At 33.1% G+C, this 21,564-nt stretch overlaps 1 protein-coding gene across 2 annotated transcripts in view; it reads right to left on the bottom strand.

The window, feature by feature from the left end:
- GRIK2 (glutamate ionotropic receptor kainate type subunit 2) overlaps positions 1–21,564 on the bottom strand; it is a 1,061,838-nt gene that overhangs the window by 402,551 nt on the left and 637,723 nt on the right. For both annotated transcript variants that reach the window (XM_038554811.1, XM_038554812.1), the window contains one exon: positions 1,691–1,858. In XM_038554811.1, coding sequence (XP_038410739.1) covers positions 1,691–1,858 — 168 coding nt within the window. The remainder of the gene's footprint in view (positions 1–1,690; positions 1,859–21,564) is intronic.

Genomic DNA, 21,564 nt, shown 5'->3' with positions numbered 1-21,564 from the left:
AGCCACCCAGGGATCCCAGTAACCTGTCTGTTGTCAGAACATGCTAGTCTGTTTTTTAACATTGCTCCTTTGAATTCACCATTAAGAAATCTATTAATATTTTTTTATACTTCACTCATATTCCATATTCTTTGGTCTAAATGATTTCATTTGAGACAGAGTTTCCTCTTCCTAATGGAAACAATCATGAACTATGTCACTAATCAAATGCAGTTGTCTTGCAGTTAATGACTTATTTTGCAATTATGATGACAAATGTAGTATTTCACTATAACCTTTACCCCTTTTTTTCCAGCCTTTAAAACCTTTCATCACCCTGACATGGTTCTGAAATGTGGAAACTTATTTGTATTCATAAAGTTATGAATTCAAAGGGCAGACAGATATGGGCTTTGATAAACACTAGTTATCTCGAGGATAAAAAGGATACTTTCATCTTACAGAATATTGTACCTTGTCAGTTGCCATTAATATTAATGAAATTAGAAGAAATCTTGACCAAGTTAGAATGATAAATAATTATGTACATTTCTATTAAGGTAAGGTAGCTAATAAAACAATATTAGCATTACAGAAAAGTAAATGTTGTTTTAAAAATATGAATTTAGAACAAATGCTTTGTAAGCCCACTTCTTTGAGAAAAAGCTATATTATGAAATTTAATTCCTGTTACATGAATGCGAACTACACAAAAGAAAGGATCACCCACTTAAGACAATTAAGAGTATGGAAACAGCCCTCAAAACACATTTGTTGTTTGGTTAAAAATATCCCTGCCTTGGTAATAGTTCTCTATTACTTTCCTTACTTTATAAATATTAAAATCACATTCCACAGTTATTTTTCTATTCGTATCCTTAAGAACACAGTTTCACAACATAATAAAAGAAATAACAAAATTTATAGAGTATTCTAATTATATCTCCCTATAATTCTATTTTCACATCATTAGCCATTGATTTTCAGTTACAAGAAGAAGTATTAACTTGTTTAAAAATGGGCGTAGAGGGGATCCCTAGGTGGCTCAGTGGTTTAGCGCCTGACTTCGGCCCAGGGCATGATCCTGGAGTTCTGGGATCGAGCTCCACATCAGACTCCCTGCATGGAGCCTGCTTCTCCCTCTGCCTCTCTCTCTCTCTCTGTGTGTCTCTCATGAATAAATAAATAAAATCTTAAAAAAATGGGCATGGAGTACACATAAATGAAAGGTTGTTGAAAATTTTACAATGACATTTTAAGATTGAGCTGACATTAGGAAGTCACTAGGAACTATGGGACTTTCCAGGTAGTCAATAAATTGAGACAATAGTAATATGTACTGGAAGTGACAGATAGTAGAAGTAAAAATGTAAGAATGGATTCCAAAAATTTCTAAAATCCACTGATGTAAAATTTTATTTAGTGGGGTCTTAAAAATATGAATATTTTGATAAGAAAATAGGATTATTGAGGAAAAAAAACAATTTCAAAACAATCACAGACCTAACTGCATTTCATGTTATAAGCATTTTTTATACCATTAATCATATCACCTTACCTTCCCTGATAAAATTTCTATGCATTTTTAAAAGAAACATTTGCATGAAAATATTCCTAATGACTTATTAACTACATTTGGAATTAAGAAATCTCTCAAGAATACCTGGAAATTTGAATTCAGAAAATATAATGTTAAATATTTGTCAATTACCTTTCTTGGATGCTTCAAAACTATCATAGAGGTTTATCTTCTGGGTGTCATAAGTTAAAGTGGTATTGGGCAACAACGTTCTATTTCTGTTGATTGTGTTCACAGCAAATCTGAATGCAAGTTCTTCAGCTCCCATTGGGCCAGATTCCACATATTCAAAAATGCCACCTGGCAAAGAGAAAGAATAATCATATATTTCTTACAAGATAGAGAAAATGTATAAAGTTTTCTCAACCTTAATGTATGCATGCATTTATGTTTGTATGTGCACGTGTGTGTGTGTGTGTGTGTGTGTGATTTACTTAAGTACATGGAGTTTGTGCTTGCTTCTTCTATGAGCTTGAAAATTCAGGAAATGCCTTTTAGATAAGTCATACTGTTAAAATTTATTTGCTATAGTTATAATGATTTAACATGATTAAAATGTGATTTTGCTTTTTTTTTTTTTTAGTGATTCCTTCTTTTAGAGCCTAACCTTGCCTTAAGTACCAAGCATTATCTCTCAAAATTTTGCACACAGTTCCAGAATAACCAATCTTCTATACTGATATTATGCTATAAAGTTAAGCATCAGGAAAATTATATTTATCTGCTTTAATTGAGAAATCAGAAATCTTTAGCATAATTTCTATGGTGCTTGTTGTGTTAAGAGTGCAAAATACAAATTTTCACTTGCAAATTCTAGCAAGTGAGCGTGCAAGAAAAGAGAACAAAGTAGCATTTTTCTGTTAGTTCTACTCTTTTTTTAGATGCTCCTTGGACATTTGTGAAAGATAACTCTCCCAAACAGTGCAAATCCCTTGATCGGTCAATAACAAAGCATATAATTTAGGCAATAAAATGTAGAGTACAATTCAAAAACATGTCCTTTCCATTTGTCACTTTTAACCAGTTATGTCTTAAGTCCAGTTTCCTCATTCTTGTCCCATCCTTGCTTCTTCTTAATATTTCTATTCAATGATGACTGACCACTGGGACCTTTGCCTCCAACAGAATATCTTCTTTATGGTTACTTTGGTAAATGGAATGAAAGGGGGAGCATCTGATATTTGACACTGTCCAACCTCTATCTTTGGAAAACTAGTACTGCTTTAACAATAGAGAGCATTTATCTTTTTCCCTTTCAAATTTCATGCCTGTACTCTCAGTACAGTCATTCACAAATTAGTAAGGCATGAATAAGCCATTTCCACAGTTTGCAATTCATACCTCATCAAAGTCTTCCAACACATAAATGTCAGGTGACTATACAATCAATAAACTATTCTAAATTAGTAAGAAATCAAGGTATGATAATAATTCCCCTAAATATGAGGAATTAGGTCTCAAGAAAATACCGTAGTACTCAGACAAATTTATATTCAGGAAGAATTAGAAAATTTGTTGTACTTTTAAAAATTTCTTTAAAGATTTTATTTATTTGACAGAGAGAGAGAGAGAGAGAGAGAACACAAGCAGGGGGAGTGGCAAGCAGAGGTAGAAGGAGAAGCAGGTTCCCTACCGAGCAGAGAACCTGATGTAGGGCTTGATCTCAGGACCCCAGGATCACGACCTGAACCCAAGGCAGACACTTAACCAACTAAGCCACCCAGATCCCCAAGAAAATTTGTTATTTGACACCATATTAGTTTGAAATATTTCTCCTATTCTTTCAACTAAATTAATGGTATTGTTATCCGCAATCGACTTATTGTGAAATAGTACTTTGAATATATTTAAAATCTTTACAGACTTATGCTAAGCACAAGGACAATAAGTATTTACATGCCTAATGTGTGTCAAGAACAAAATTAGATGTCTTGTATACGTGGAGGAGAATAGTGGTATGAGCCTAGACTCTGAAGCCAAATTTGGTTTACATTCTGTTTCTGCCACTTGCCATCCATGTAAATTTGGTCAGTTGCTTAAATCCTCAGTCTAAATTTCTTCATCACTAAAAAAAGGATGATAACGAAGGCAACTACATAGAGTTGTTATAAAAATTAAATGTTATCTCATAACAAAGCACTTAGATCAATGGTTCCCATAGAGTAAGCACTCCGTAAGTGTCTAAGATTATATTGAATCTTCAAAGTAATCCCAAATAGGGTATTTTATAGAAAAGAACTCTTTTGGCCAAAGGTCATATAGCTGTCATATGATAGAGCCAACATTACAATCTGTTCATGCAATACATCAAAGCCCTTGCTATTATACTACAAACTAGTACTTTTCTTCAAAATTTCATTCAGGTAAAATACACAAAACTTCCTAAAGCTGAGACATAATGACTTTAATAATAATACGTAATTAGAAATGTAAGATCCTACATAAGGGACAGAAAAATAATCGAGCAGTTGTAAAGTACTTCTTACAGTTAATTAGGAATAGAGTCAATTATAGAATGCAAACCTGAAGTTGCTTCTTCATAGTAAAATAAAATGAAAAACTACATCTTCTACTTTCCTCAGTTCAAATTATAGTTTCTATGTGACATAAATACAAAAGAATGATACAAAAATGATCAATATTTAATGACAGTGGGTTAAAATGTTCCTATTCTTTATCTCTCTTCAAAATAATCCAAATTCAAGTTTACGTATTTATTACTGGTTTGAATATTTAATGAAATCTTTGTAATTACTTCAAGATAACCCATTTTTATCTTAATTAAATAAAATAAATAATTGATTTTTATTGATCCAGAGCCAGAATTTAAGATTTTATGTATAATAATAATATCCAGACAATGGAAGCGTTTCAGGCACATATTTTCTGTAACATCTTCTAGTCATGTTAACTCAAAAAAAAAAAAAAAAAAAAAAAGGAAGAAAGGAAAAGAGAGACCACTAGCCCTGATTTGTGGAGGGCAAGTATGGACAAAGAGATAAAAGAATTCAGTAAAGAATTACCTTCTGGCCGGGGCAGGGGAGGGGGGAGGGAGGGAAGAATTAATTTTCCAAAAATTATCAGATGGGTACCTTAAACTTAACTGGGGGAAAAAAAGAGAGCTTTTGTAATTGTATTTAAAATTTTGGGAAATTTAGTAACATCTAATATACTAATTGATTAAAGAAGATAAAAGTACAATCACCATATTAGATGGTATGAAGACTACTAATCTAATTACTCTAGATTATGAAAATATTTTTAGAAAACAAATAATGGGGTCATAATGAAACTTTATAAGATAAAAATCACATATTAATAGTAAATGTCATATTTAAGAGTAAAAGAGAAGTCCCAGTAATGTCAGGAAAAAGATAAGAATGCCTATAATATCTTCTTTTACCACTATTCTGGAAATTTTAATAAATGCAATTAGAAATAAAAATTACTTATTAAAACATAGAGATTCATTTTTATTTCATTATATACATAGAACAGACACAAATATCCCTTGCCAATGTGTTTAATAACAATGAAAATAACAAAATTGAAAGAATTTATCATGAAGAAACCTCCGTTAAAACAAATATAAACAAATATGTTCATTATGCAGAAAAAAATGATCTCAGAGGGAACTACTATACTGTTTGAATATATGAAGTATAAAGAAAGGGTAAATATGTGGGTGATTACCAATGAATTTTAACTAAACAAGCAAGAACAATAACTTCTTATGAATTTTGTAATGTATTTAAATCAAAGTACATGGTAATAATAACACAAAAGTTGAGAAAAGCATAAAGAAAATTAAAGAATGTTAATGTTCTAGCAACATTGGAAAGCAAAGATAATTATTTTAGACTAATAATTCAACAATGCACATTTGAATTTCTAAGATAAAGACTAAAATAATGAAAGGCATATAATTAAAAATTTAACGAAGGAAAAGTGACATAATAAAATTATTTTATTTGTCCAAAAAGAATAAGAAACTTAAGTAAAATAAATAGAAAAAGAGAGAGAAAAAGAAACAGTAAAAGAATTAGTAAGATGGTTAAGTGGTAGACCTAAAATACACGAATTAGTAATTACATTAAAGGCAAATGAAATAGATTCACATTTTAAAGTTTAAGATTTCCAACAGGATAAAAAGGCACAAAACTATAAGCTACCTGCAAGAGAAATAGTGAAAAATAAAGGAAAAGATGGGCAAAGTTATCCAAATAAAAGTTCGTGAAGCAATTCTAATGTTAAAGTAGACTTGAAGAGAACAGTGTATGTTATAATGATAAAAAAAAAGTCAATACACAAGAATGATAAAATTCAGACTCTACATATACTATTTTTTTTAAAAGAAAACTTCTATGATATTGACATAACTAGAATGAGATACAGATCATAGTGGAAAACATTAAGACATCACTCTAGCTCATAAAACAAGCAGACAAAAAAGTGAGTTAAAATTTAGATGATCCAAATATATTTGACCAAATTAACAAAGATGAACACAGTACCTCAAGATAACAAAATATTTTTTTCTTTCAAAATGTATATTTACCAAAATTGATCATACACAAGGCCATATGCTAAATCTCACATATAAAAAGACAGAATTCAAAATGTGTTCCCTCACCACAGTGATATTAAACTAGAAATAAATAGCAAAAAGAAATTAAAGAATATAGAAATTTATAGAATTTAGAAATTAAAGAATATATGCCTATGTAATCCATGTATCAATAATAAAATCAAAATAGAAATTACAAAATTGGTGAACAAAATAAAACTGAAAATGTGGCATTTAAAACTTATAGAATACAACTCTGTCCATGCTTAAAAGAAAATTTGATACTGAAAATCAAAATAAAAAAGATAAAAAACCAATTGATTAAAAATCAATTCCATCTCAGATATCTAGGGGGAAAAAAAGAACAAATCAAATCCAAAGGAAATATAAGAAAAAAATAATAAAAATCAGAGCAGAAATAAATAAAATAGAAAATAAAATACAATAGAAAAACCAGGGATCCCTGGGTGGTGCAGCGGTTTAGCGCCTGCCTTTGGCCCAGGGCGCGATCCTGGAGACCCAGGATCGAATCCCACGTCGGGCTCCCGGTGCATGGAGCCTGCTTCTCCCTCTGCCTGTGTCTCTGCCTCTCTCTCTCTCTCTCTGTGACTATCATAAATAAATAAAAATTTAAAAAAAAAGCTTTTAAAAAAAAAAAGAAAAACCATATATACAAAGCCAAACTTTGGTCATTTGAAATATTGTTAAGATCTATAAAATCTTAAGTCTAATCAAGAATAAGAAGACAGAAACTATAAAAAGAAGTTACACACCAACTTTTCATGAGCATATAGGTGCAAAAATCCTAAATAAAATACAGCAAATTGAATCTAGTAATATATAAAGATAATAATACATCAAAACCAAGTGGGTATAGAGGTTCCTCTAAAAACTAAAAAATGAACTACCATAAGATCCAGTAATTGCACTATTAAATATTTACCCAAAAATACAAAAATATTAATCCAAAGGGATACACGCGGGCAGCCCCGGGTGGCTCAGTGGTTTAGCACCACCGTCAGCCTAGGCAGGGTGTGATCCTGAAGACGCGGGATCAAGTCCAACGTTGGGCTCCCTGCACAGAGCCTGATTCACCTTCTGCCTGTGTCTCTGCCTCTCTCTTTCTGTGTCTCTCATGTATAAGTAAATAAAGTCTTAAAAAAAAAAAAAAAACAAAGGGATACATGCACCCTCATGTTTATGGCAGCCTTTTCTATGATAGTCAAATAATGGAAACAGTCCAAATGTCCACTGTCTGATGAACAGATAAAGAAGATGTGATATATGTATACAATGGTTACATTTATGGCTAATATTACCATAGAAAAAGAATGAAATCTTGTCATTTACAATAATACGGAGAGAGCTAGAGAATAAATATTATGCTAAAAAATAATAAATAAATAAATATTATGCTAAGAGAAATAAGGCAGTCAAAGAAAGACAAATACCATATGATATCCTTTATATGTGGAATTTAAGAAACAAAACAAATAAGCAAAGGAACAAAAGAAGAAGCCAATAAACAAACTCTTATGATATAAAGAACATAACAACTAATCATTTTAGTAGTCACAACCCAACCGCAAATTGATCTATAGTTTAGTATAATCCCAATGAAAACCACAGCAGACTAAAATACATACAGAAATGCAAAGGGCCTAATATAGTAAAAGTAGTCATAAAAGAAACAAAAGCTGGAGGACTTACACTACCATATTTCAAGAATTGTAATAATTAATTCAGTTATAAATTACTCAAATTAGGTATTAGTATAAAAGAAGACTAATAGAGGGCGCCTGGGTAGTTCAGTTGTTTAAGCATCCTACTCTTGATTTTGGCTCATGGTGGTGTGATCAAGCCCTATGGAAGTTTCCAAGCTGAGCATGGAACCTGGTTAAGATTCTCTCGCCCACACCTTGTGTCCCTTCCATCCCTGCTCATGCTCTTTCTCTCTAAAAAAATAAAATAAATTATATATATATATATACACACACACATATATACATACATATATACATATATCAGTAGATATATATACATATATATATCAGTAGATAAATAGAACAGAACATATAATCCATATAACAGACTTTCACCTATATAGTCACTGACATGTAAGTGATAATGCTATAGTGCCAAGGAAAAAGAATTGTATTTTTAATAAACGGGCCTGCATCAATCTGATAATCACACCTTAAAAAGTCATTTCAATCATGTGTCTTATAATAATAATAATGTTAAAAGAAAAACAGGCTAAGAAAATATTTCTTTAAAAAAAAGACAACTAACCATAATGTAAAAATATATCATATTTTACACATTAAATTAAGAATTCTCCAGTTCAAGAATTAAAATTAAGAATTCCCCAGTTCAAGAAAAAATTCAGAGGGTGTCTGTGTATGTGTACGTGTGTGTAAGACAGAATTTATCTTAAAATATTTGAAAAAGAAAATGGCAGTCAAATCAAAAGAAATATGGGTAGAAAACTTGAACAATTACACACCCCTAAAACATTCAAAGGGACAATAAACATGAGAAAGAGTTCAATTTCATAGTAATCTGGACAACAAAAATTAAAATTACAGTTCAAAACAATTTTACATACTCTCAAAGAATTACAATGAAAAAGACAAGTGGTATCAAGTGCTGTTGGAAATGTGGACCAAGTAGACCTCCCATACATTGCTGGTGTGTCTAGAAGCTGGTACTACCTACTTTGAAAATTGTGCATCAGAGTCTTCTAATATTGAAAATACACAAGCCCTGTGATCAAAATTTTACTCCAAGATATATACCCAACAAAAGGTGCATGCATGTTCATCAAAAAGCATGTATTCAATAACCACATGCAACAATATAAGATGAATCTCATAAACAAAATATTGAGTGAAAGAAGTCAGACACAAAAGAATACTGCTGTATGAATGCATTTTTTAAAAACTTCAGAAAATACTGATGTGAGTAGGGAGGGTGCATGATGCTGCTCTGAGGTGCTGGTGATATTCTGTTTTTTAACTGAGGTGTTTATATACGTATTATTAAAGCTTTACTTTAAGATTTATGCACTTTGGTATATAAAATATGTAATTCTTTAATAAAATTTTACTTTAAAAAACAATTGCATAAAAGCACTAAGGCTTTTCTAAGTTTGATAGCACAAGCTGTAAAAATAAAGGCAATACCGGTGAATGTAATGTAAATATTTGAAAAAATCCATAATCAAACACATAAATATGATTAAAGAAAGAAAAATAAGAAAATATGTGAAAGTATATAAACTAAATCTAAATATAACATTAAAAAACAAAAAGGTTAGTATCTTTGCTATATGAATAATATTAACTATAAGAAATATGATCACTGCTACAGAAAAATTGGCAAAGAATATGAATAATTTATAATATGTGCAAATAACCAATGAACATATTAAAATGTTCAAAAATAGACTAAAATAATTTTTAGAGATTAAATGTCTTAAGGTATGTGAGAAAAAGCACAGTTGAAAAGAAAAATAAATTGATAAACTTTCTTGACAATCTTTCTTTAAATCTCTCAAGCTTTAAAAATATCACACATTTAATTCTGCTAAATCTACTTGTAGGATGTAACCTGAAGAAAAATGTGGGTGATGTTGCAGCACGGATGTCCACTTTGTTCATAACAACAATATGATTAGAAATGCTCTAACCATCTAATGATAGAGAATTATTCACGTAAATTATGGTACACTTAACTAATAAAATAATATGTAATAGTCATTTTTTTAAAGATTTTATTTATTTATTCATGGGAGACACAGAGAGAGAGGCAGAGACACAGGCAGAGGGAGAAGCAGCCTCCCTACCAGGAGCCTGATGGGGGACTCGATCCCTAGACCACGACCTGAGCTAAAGGCAGATGCTCAACCACTGAGCAACCCAGGCATCCCATCTAGCCATTTTCAAATTATTCTATAGAAGTTATTTGATGACAAAAATGCTTTACAAGTAGTTTTACAATATGTACTTATGCATAGCAAAATATTAAGTATGATTTATTAAATATGATTAATTCTAATTTTTTCTTATCACTTGTTTGTAGATTTTAATTAATTAATTCATTTCCTTGCTTACTTATTTTTAAGAAAGAGAGTGAGAGTGGGAAGGGGCAGAGGGAGAGGGAGAGAGAGAATCCTAAGCAGTCTCCACACCCAGCCCAGAGCCAAACACAGTGCTCGATCTCACAAGCCTGAGATCATGACCCCAGACAACGTCAAGAGTTGGATTCCAACGACTGAGCCACCCAGTCACCACTTTTTGTATGTTTTAAGTTGTTAACAATGAATCTGTAAAACTGAATAAAATATGTTTTAAAATGAAGCAAGACTATTATTAAGGGGTAGCAGAAAACAAAAGAATAGCAAGAAGATACTATGAAATCTCAGGGTATTTCTGCATCTGTTTCTTTTATGATGACAAAGACAGCATGTTTAGATGATAGGGAGAGAACGACGGAAAGAGAAACATAAAAGGCAGAAAAGAAGGTATTCCTGATGGAGCCAGGTAGTGCTCAGGAGGAAGAGAAGATCAAATCCAAAGGAAAGGGTAGATAAACCTGGGGTTAGTAAAGACCCTTACTCATTCAAGCAAGAGGCAATTATCTATGAGCTGCTCATGTGAAGATGGGCAGGATACTGAAAGAATAAATACATATTTTATCTATTTTCTTTGTGAAGTAGAAAATAAGGGCCTATAAATTTGATTCTCTAAGGAAGAAATCAGCTACTTCTTATGTAAAATTATCTCTGCTTTTTAAAAATTGTTAATAAAAATTGAAGGGCAGCCCGGGTGGCTCAGCGGTTTAGCGCCGCCTTCAGTCCAGGGCGTGATCCTGGAGGCCCTGGGATCGGGTCCCACGTCGGGTTCCCTGCACGGAGCCTGCTTCTCCCTCTGCCTGTGTCCCTGCCTCTGTCTCTCCCTGTGTCTCTCATGAATAAATAAATAAAATCATAAATAAATAAATAAATAAATAAATAAATAAATAAATAAAAAATAAAAGAAAGGCAAAGCATTTTGTCCACCTGTTCATAAACCTACAAAAGGGTAACTGTTTACATGATTTTGATTTTGAACAGGGCTTTTCCTCTTTACATGGCTTGAGAAAAAGAATCCTCATTTTGCATTACATACTTCCTATAAAAAGTATTTGCTTCTAGACTTATTAATTTTATTATGAAGTGTCAAATTGTATGTAGCATTTCATAAGTATGTGGTATATGAAGACAGAATTGCTACCCTAAGGAGTTCAGAGCCATGTTTGGTGGGTAAAATACATCCCAGAGTAATAAAGAACACAGAAGAACTATGTGATCCTAAAACAGCATCTTAGTAACTTACAATTATGGGCTTTCCTGGTACCAAGAGTCATTCAATTTCACATTTTCAAGAATCTAAAGCCTGCTTTCTTATTATCATCAAATCCCCTATTTCTTTAGGATACAGGCAACACTTCACTGTTGTTTATGCTTACCTTTGGCTTTTTGAAATTAAAAAAAAATCAGCAGTGATAATCATTCTCACAGCTTTATTTTTGTTTGGTTTAGTTGTTTTTTTTTTTTTGGTGTGTTTTAATTCAGTAAGAGCCACCACATCTCACGTAATCTCTATATTAAACAATAAAACGCCTGCAGTTCTTTCTCCAAGCTTATTGTAAAAGCTAATAGTTCTCATCACTCTAAATAGGCTTGATAAAGAAAGATGAAAAGAAATAGAGGAGAATAACCTTCCTTTTCACAGATTTATTTGCTCTACCTTGTTTTCTAGATATGAAAGAACAAATGGCAAGTAATCCCTTGTTTATACAAAACTCCCAAACACTGAAACTTCTCCTTCAGAAAAAAATATTAAGCAAGACCCAAAATAAAAGATTTATATTAGCTAACTGCTGAAGCCTCTCCAAATCTTTTCTCTTTTAGATCTATTTTAACTATTCCTGAGGATTGCATGACTCATAAACCTGTGATGGATGTGCCAACCACCATCACATCTAACTTCTGAGAGTTTTCAAATAGGTCCTATCTTAAAGTAGGTAAAAATCAGTGTTTTACAGATGTTTAATTTAATAAAGAAATCAGTGCAATGAATAACATATTATTCTTTCAGAAGATGTGCTAGTTTTTTTCCCATCAATTGTTATAATCTTATTTTCTATTTAAATAAATGCAAAACATGTTCTCATTTTAATTTTGTACAAATCCTTATCCAAAGAATAAAATCATCATGCTTCTCTGTAAATGTGAAAGGCTATTTTTTAAATGCCCTGGATATTAACTGGCATTAGGGAATTGTTTCTTTTTCTCTGTAGGCAAAATAATGCTATCATTATTGTGTAAGAAAATACCTTTGTTCTTAGGAGATTCATGATGAGTGTTTGGCTAATGAAAGAGGGGAAGAAAAAGAAGAGAAAGAAAGAAAACTCATATACTTACCATTTTGTTATTACTGCATGTTTTTAGCAGATTGATCAAAAAGACCATTAAATTAATCTGCAAGCATTTATCCAAATACTATGTGCTAAAATTGTACTATTATTGAAAATGCAATAGAAGAGTCTAAGAATGACATAACCAATAAATAAATCATCTGGTCTACCTATCCTCTGGATACTTAGATTGCTTCAACTACCACATATGGGTCTCCAGGAATGGCAAATTTGCTGCCATTTGAAGTTTCCTCTTACTTTCTGGGATAGCTCTAGAACCAACTGTCTCTTAGAGCTCTAGCACCAGGTTCTACATATTTTTTCATCATCTGCTTCCCAAAATCTTCTAACCATTTACTCTGATTAGAATAAATTTAAGCCCAACTTTCATATGGTCATCATTCAGAATTTGAAAACACATACCATCTTCCTATGGTAGTTTCTTTTTTCCAGGTTAAAACTTTCAAATCATTTGCTTATCATATTATCTTCCATTTTTCTAGTTATTTTTTCTCTGAAAATACTCCAGCGTATCCACAGCTCATCATGGGGTCCATTTTTAAACCATATTCCAAGTGGGTCCAAGCAAAGCAAAATACAGTCAGGCCGTCAATTTCCTAAACTAATTGTTTAAATGTAATATAGATTTTTTTTAAGAATACAATATCATCATGTCAATTCATCTTAGGCTTACTGTTAAAAAAGTTTATGTGTATAATGTCCTTTTTTAAAAAAGATTTTATTTATTTATTCATGAGAGACACAGAAAGAGAGAGAGAGAGAGAGAGGCAGAGACACAGGCAGAGGGAGAAGCAAGCTCCATGCAGAGAGCCCAATGCAGGACTCAATCCCAGGACTCCAGGATCACACTGAGCCAAAGGCAGATAATTAACTGCTGAGCCACCCAGGCGCCCTGTGTGCAATGTACTTTTAAAATTTTTTTCATATATGCCTCTGATAAATAACATCTATTTATTACCTAATTTTCTAAATAAGATTATTTGCATTCTTATCCTATCACTAACTCTTCATTAATATCAGTTTAGTCAATATCTAATACATCAAGACAAGTAACTAATACTACAGAGATATAGGAAATGTGTTTATTTTTCCTTTGCCATGTGAAGGGTCACATTCAGTTTGTTTCTATGTCTAAGTCAGTGATAAAAACAATGAGCAAGAGAGAATTAAAGAAAAAACCTCAGATCCCAATCCCATGGACACCCCATTGGAGGGTTTTCCTACTATTAAACTAGCTAATGATCTTCTTAATTATTCCATCTAATGGTTCATCGGTCTCCATCATTTCTGCTGGAACATCACTGTAAACCTTTTCACATACTTGACTAAGTCCAGATATGCCATACTGTAATAATGTATCTCCATTGGATGTTTCACAGAGTTGCCCCTACTCTGGCTTTTTTCTGCAACCAGAGTAATATTTTTAAACTACAACTTCAATCTTGTCATTTAATTTCTTAAGATCTTTCAATAAATGCTTAATTTTTAAGCTTAGTACCATTTACAAAATTCTTCAGAGTCTATCTTTTGCCTCTCTCTTTGGGCTCCTTTCTTGCCATTCCCACTTTCCCAGTGCCACAGCATATTAAACCACCTACCTTTCTCTGAGTGAGCCAGGATCAAATGCAACCATTCCTTCCAAGTGATGTTCCTCTGCCCAGGAACCTCTAGTTTCTACCACAAATACACATACATACATAGACACACACACACACATTGATACGTACATCTGCAACTTTCTCTCTCTCTTAATGTATTGTGAGCCTCAGCATAGTCACTTTCTTTGGGAAGACATTCCTCCCTGGCCCTAACCCCCCCCCCCCCCCGTCCACCGCCTAAGTTGTATCTCTGATTTGCATGGCCTTGGTTTCAGATCTTTCAAACATTATAATGTATACTTCTATACTCTGAAAGTTAAGTAATTTAAATATATGAAATATGTTTAAATTTGAGCTCACTGTGGAGAATGAAAGCTTCTAAGAGCCAACATTTGAGAGTATACTCCATATCAGGCATTGTGATAAATATTTTATAAACATTAATAGAAAGTCATCAAAAAGTGTAATTGAATCACACTTTCTGTACTTAATGTATTTCCCATTGTTATAATATTTTATATTTTAATTCTGAATATAACTCTTACATTTAAGTTGTTTACATTGGTGAGTCTAAGAGTTGTTTTTCTCCTTTATGCTCCATAGTCTCTAAGGCAGTTTAACTCTTAAGCCAAATAACTTGCTTTACTGAGTCTATTGTGTTCTGCTTCAGCAAGATCTTGGAGCTGGTTCAGCACCCTAAGTATCTTGCCTTAGGACAGTTACACAGTCAGTAAGTGACAGATGCTGGATTAAGACACAGGAGACCACGATCCAGGCCCCATCTTTTAATCATGCTGTACTGCATTCTGCTAAGTAATATTGCCACCCTATTTTCAGTCTCTGGTTGTTTTCACAGCAACTTTCCTTTTTTTTGAATGGTAAGCACTTTGAAAAAGATTCTTGAAGTTTTGTATACATATGAAATATGATTATAACATTCTGAAGCTGATTTTGTGTGAATTTGATGGATGCCATTCTAGTGACCTATTTATGTGCAGGTAAAAAATCACATGTGCACATGAACCTGGTTGACTGACGCACCACAAAAAAGTAAATTAGTAGGTCACAGCTCCCCAAAAGGGGATTGTACAGGAAACACATAGTATAAGGTATGAATTTTCCGAGGAGAGAAGTGGTGACTCATCTCTACTGCATACTGAGAGATACCTCTTGCTCTTCCCACCTGATTTTGTTTCCCCTCAGCCATGAAGCAACGGATATTTCTAAGTTAATGAATAGACTAGCTCCAGTATTTCGAGCAATATTTCTAGGGACAATAATGTTCTTCACTCTAATGTTACTGAGTCTTTTCCAACAATACAAATTTGCAGCTTTGTCAAGATTTCAAGTAAATTAAATACTATTCAAACATGTGGCTAACGAAAATTTCGTGTGTAGAATGTCCTGGAATTATTTGAAGTTCTAGCACTTTGCAATTCATCAACTATAGAAGATATGAGGGCTACTCTTGCATACCTCCTCCTCCACCTATCATACTCCCTTCAACTCAAACTTGTGCTGGGCATTTGGAAAAAGGAAGCTGCCGATGCAGTCTAGAATAAAGAATATCTATCTGTTGGAAGGCATATTTTAAACCAAAATCAAGTTGTAGGAAATAATGTAATAGTCCTACCATACAGAGATTGGTTGTGCTCAGGCATGTCAATGTGCTTTCTTATTATAAAAATAAATAAGCTTTTAACTTTATAAACCTCCTACTGTTTCCAACATAGTTTTTGCCAGTGGATAGAAAATAGGTGTTGATTTTTCTTTCTATAAACAGACCCTTGCAAACCATAGAGAGAACCGTGGAGTTACACATTCAAATAATATTACTTTTAAAGCAGATGTACTACATACTGCGAGGAAAATTGGGAAATGGGTACTTAAATGTTAGCAATTTAAGACCTAGAAGGAATGCATACTGATTGGGAAGGCAGATGCTTGAATAATATCAAGATATAAATAGAACAGATCAAACTGAGATAACAGGGAAGGCAGCCACATGAATAATCACCATATAAACAGTATAAATAACACCAACTATTTGAGGCCAAGAGCACACACTTTAATTATATTGATTTTTAAAAAATAGGTCAGCTAAATAAAAAGAAAAGGCAAAAAGTGATTGAATGAGCAAGTCCCCTCACACTCCAGACCTCTTGTTTTTTACTTCTGCAAAATGTAGGCAATGGGTAAAATTATCTTGAAGGTCAGAAAGTTAGAAAACTTTTTGATTCTAGGACTGTTTAAAAACTGCAAAGTTGGGATGCCTGGGTGGCTCCGTGGTGGAGAATCTGCCTTTGGCTCAGGGCCTGATCCCGGTCAGGGGATCGAGTCCCACATCAGTCTCCCCACGAGGAGCCTGCTTCTCCCCCATCTATGTCTCTGCTTCTGTGTCTCTCATGAATAAATAAATAAAATATTTAAAACAAAACAAAACAAAACAAACCTTGCAAAGTAAATTGGGGAGCATCATTGATTATGTCAGAATTTAAAATGTGGTTACTAGGGATCCCTGGGTGGCGCAGCGGTTTGGCGCCTGCCTTTGGCCCAGGGCGCGATCTGGAGACCCGGGATCGAATCCCACATCGGGCTCCTGGTGCATGGAGCCTGCTTCTCCCTCTGCCTGTGTCTCTGCCTCTCTCTCTCTCTCTCTGTGTGTGTGACTGTCATAAATAAAAAAAAAAAAAAAAAAAAATTAAAAAAATAAAATAAAATGTGGTTACTAAAAAAAAGTTAAAAAATAAAATAAAATAAAATAAAATAAAATAAAATAAAATAAAATGTGGTTACTTGCCAGTCTCCTACAAATATGGCATGCTCTTTAACACCCTAATGTTCATTTCCAAAAAGTATATTGATTTGAGAAACCATGTGTCCAAATATTACTGAGTCCAATCAATAAAAATATAGTTGGAAATACATTTTGTTTTGTTTTGTTTTGTTTTAAATATTTTATTTATTTATTCATGAGAGACAGCAGGAGAGAGGCAGAGACACAGGCAGAGGGAGAAGCAGGCTCCATGAGGGAGCCCAACGTGGGACTCGATCCCAGGTCTCCAGGATCAGGCCCTGGGCCAAAGGCGGCAATAAACCTCTGAGCCACCAGGGCTGCCCTGGAAATACATTTTGAGTTTGCAAAGAGCTATGCAAAGATATTAGAAGGGTATATTAGAGACATTAAAATAAAATTTAAGTTTTAATCCAGAAATACTCATAAAAAGATGGTTAGAAAATTGATATTTTAAAAAGTCACATCAATTTAATAGCAATAGTGCAATCCATAAAGTAGCTTAAACATGTAATTTGATATTACATACAACAGAATTTAAATTACTTATATGGACTATTCAAGAAAGTCTTTTAATTTCCTCATATATAACTATTTTGTTGAGTTTCTTTTAAAAAATCTTTATGCCATTAATTGGACTATTAACTATTATGTTTGAGCCACGTATTTTTATGTGTTTATTATTTTAACTAAGGAGATAAAGGGAAATAAAAAAAGTAACTACTTTCGCCATTTTTAGGCAAGGTTCCTTAAAACTCTTTTTTTTTTTTTTAATTCATAAGAGACACAGAGAGAGGCAGAAACACAGGCAGAGGGGGAGGCAGGCTCCCCATAGGGAGCCCAATGCAGGACTTGATCCCAGATCCCTGGGATCAGGCCCTGAGCTGAAGGTGGATGGTTAACCACTGAGCTACCCAGGCATCTGGTTCCTTAAAACTCTTAAAAATACTTTTGCTTGACCTTTGTTTTGTTTTATTGTTTGACCTTTTTAAAAATTGTAGTATTAATCAGACATAAAGTATTTTGAGATTGCTAAAAAGGTTAGCATTCATGTGACTGTTGATAACACCTCATTATCTCCTTGGTGAAGCCCAACTCCACAAACTCTCCAGACAGATGTCATGCCTTCCACTTGAAATACCTCTTTCTTGGTACTTTTTGGTACTTCTAAGAGGTATAACTTTCTACTATGCATGGTTCCTCTGAAAACTCTTTGAGGATGGGGGAAGATAACTTATTCATCTCTGACTTGCTGGCCTGACATACTTTGTGTTTTTAATAAATGTTTGAAAATTAAACCACTAGAATGAGAAAAGAATATGACAATGTTGTAAGTATTAATACAACATAAATGGAAGGAGGGGTGCCTGAGTGGCTCAGTCAGTGAGGTGTTGGACCCTTGATTTTGGCTCAGATCATTATCTCAGGCCCCACATCAGGGTCCATGCTGAACATTGAAGCCTGCTTAAGATTCTCTGTCCCTGGGATCCCTGGGTGGCGCAGCGGTTTGGCACCTGCCTTTGGCCCAGGGCGGGATCCTGGAGACACGGGATCGAATCCCACATCAGGCTCCCAGTGCATGGAGCCTGCTTCTCCCTCTGCCTGTGTCTCTGCCTCTCTCTCTCTCTCTCTGTGACTATCATAAATAAATTTAAAAAAATTAAAAAAAAAATTCTCTGTCCCTCTTCCTTTGCCCCTTCCCGACATCTGTGTGCTCTCTCTCTGTCAAAAAAAAAAAAAAATGATAATAATAAAAATGGAAGATTAGAATGATATTTTTATATCTATATAACATAAAATAAATATTGTTGAAACTGATCAAATTGCCATTATATATTTTTATTTTCCCAGGCAACTAAGAGAATCATGTGGATCAGGCTGTGTCCCTTCCTCTCTGTTTTTCTTTACAGATATCTGGAAAGCCTGACTTATTTGCTAAAGCCCTTTGTAAATTATAAAGTGTTATGAATTATTTTTATAATTAGGACAGTCTGAAAATAGGGTACTTTACCTTTAAGGCTAATTGGAATTTATAAAAAAATTCCTAATCTTCAGAACTAGTTTTAAATTTCAAAAATGGATATTATTTGCTGAGAAATTTAAACTCTGAAAGAATCCAGAATAGGTGTGAAAAGAAAATATTGTAGAAAATTATTTGTCATGAAAAGTGCAAATATATAAAGTGTTAAAGTTAGTAACTTTTCTTTTCCAGACATCTAATTCAAAAAAGCATGTGGAAATTTAAAATCAGATAATGTGGCTAAGGCAGTATATATCTAATATAGAAATAATGTACACATATGTGGGTGTGTATGCAAAAGAGACTCATACATAAGCAAGATCTAAAGAAAATGTAAATGACACAGTAGTTAATCCAGAGACAAAGGTGTAAAGAAAAACATAGTGGCCTGACACTGAAACAAATAGGTCACTGACAAAAATATTTACACTGACTCCATGTAGACACTACCTAAGTGAGTCTCTCTTATAGTCAAATGAAATGACCTCACATAGATTATGGATGGGTCTTTTTGTGTCAGAGTGGAGAGTACATACACACGCACACACAGATTTTCATTTAAAACTGAAACTACTCAAAGAGCTCCTGAGAGTAAACTGTGAATCTGTAATCAAACAATCCTCTTTTCAAAAAAAAAAAAAAAGATACTCCTGAAAATCATTAGTGAGAATAACTAGCCTGTTAACTCTTGTGAATTTGCTCCATGCTGAATTCCCACCTTTTAGCTGAGTGTCTATCACTAGATAGATATGGAAGAGCTAGACAAATTATACTAAAAATTATGCATATTCAAAGATATTTGTAGCAGTACTATTTTTAATAAAACAAACTAGAAACAATCTAAATGCATATCACCTGGGAGTTGGTTCTATATAGCATTGTAAACCACTGGAATAGTGTGCAATTATTAAAATAGTTGGGTAGATGTACATTTATTATCATGTAAAAATACTCAAAATATATTGCTAATGATATAGGTCAAAAATCAGCATTTTTAAAAAGATTTTATTTATTCATTCATGAAAGACACACAGAGAGAGGCAGAGGCACAGGAAGAGGGAGAGACAGGTGGGACTCGTGCGGGGAGCCTGATGTGGGACTCAGCCCGGGACCAGAATCACACCCTGAGCTTAAGGCAGATGCTCAACCACTGAGCCACCCAGGCATCCCCCAAATCAGCATGTTTCTAAGAGATAATAGTGGTTAAGAATAAGGTCTCTCTCGTTGAACCCCATATTATACACCTGAAACTAATATAACACTGGACATTAACTGGAATTAAGATAAAAACTTAAAAAAAGAAGTAGGTCTCTGAAGTCAGCCTGCTTGAGTTCATAGTCCACTTCAGCTTTTATGCTGAGCAGCCTTAAGCAAATCACTTAATTTCTTTACATTTCAGTTTCCTATTGGAAAAAAATACCAAGCTATTTGTATTACCAACTACCAACTTCATAGGATTATTGTGAAAGTTAAATGAAAGAATAAAATTCTCAGAACAATAGTGCTATTTCAATAAAACTTAGCTATTTCATTTTAGTTATGTCTAAATATGTACTTCTAGATATATAAATATAAATAAGTATACATATATAGAAGTATGTCTGAAAGGATAGACATCAAAATATTGAGGAAAGCTGTGAATAATAGAATTATAGATAATTACTATTTTCTAAACTTCTTGAAATAAAAAGAATTTTATATATCTGAGATACCTTTACAGGCAGAAAACAATTTTTGATGATGGAGTAATTGGGGACAGAGTATTATGCCATTTTATATTCTTAGGATAAAACAGAACCTAAGCAAAAGGAAGAATGTTTCCAATCTTAGGGAAATATCCAAATATAGATTCAGCCAATTTAACTCATCACTATAGAAATGAACCACTTTAATTTGGGATAATCCCATTTGTTTATTTTAGCTTTTGTTGCCTTGCCACCAGGAGACTGGTCCAAAAAAATACTGCTAAAACTGCTGTTAAAGAGCTTACTGTCTATGTTTTCTTCTAGAAGCTTTACAGTTTGAGGTCTCACATTCAAGTGTTTAATCCATTTTAAATGTATTTTTGTATATGGTGTAAAATAGTTTTCTAGTTTCATTCTTTTGCATATAGCTGACCAGTTTTCCCAAAACCATTTATTGAAAGGACCATCTTTTTCTTATTGTATATTCTTGTCTTGTTATTTATACATTATTTGGCCATATACGTGTGGGTCTATTTCTGGACTTTCTATTCTTATTCTATGAATCCATATGTTTTCATGACAGTACCATATTGTTTTGATGACTATATCTTTGTACTATAGTTTGAAATCAAGAAGCATAATACCTCCAGCTTTGTTCTTTCTCAAGATTGCTTTGGCTATTTGGAATCTTTTATGGCTTCTTATAAATTTTAGGATAAGGATGTGGAGAAAAGGGAACCCTCATGCACTGTTGGTTGGAAGAGAAATTGGTGCAGCCATTATGGAAAACAGTCTGGAAGTTCCCCAAAAACTAAAGCATAGAATTACCACTATCCATTTCTAGGTACTCACCCAAAGA

This window comes from Canis lupus, chromosome 12 (genome assembly GCF_011100685.1).
Source record: "Canis lupus familiaris isolate Mischka breed German Shepherd chromosome 12, alternate assembly UU_Cfam_GSD_1.0, whole genome shotgun sequence".
In the NCBI taxonomy this organism is placed as follows: domain Eukaryota; kingdom Metazoa; phylum Chordata; class Mammalia; order Carnivora; family Canidae; genus Canis; species Canis lupus.
Note: the sequence above shows the minus strand (reverse complement) of the source record. Positions and strands in the feature narration are given on the sequence as shown.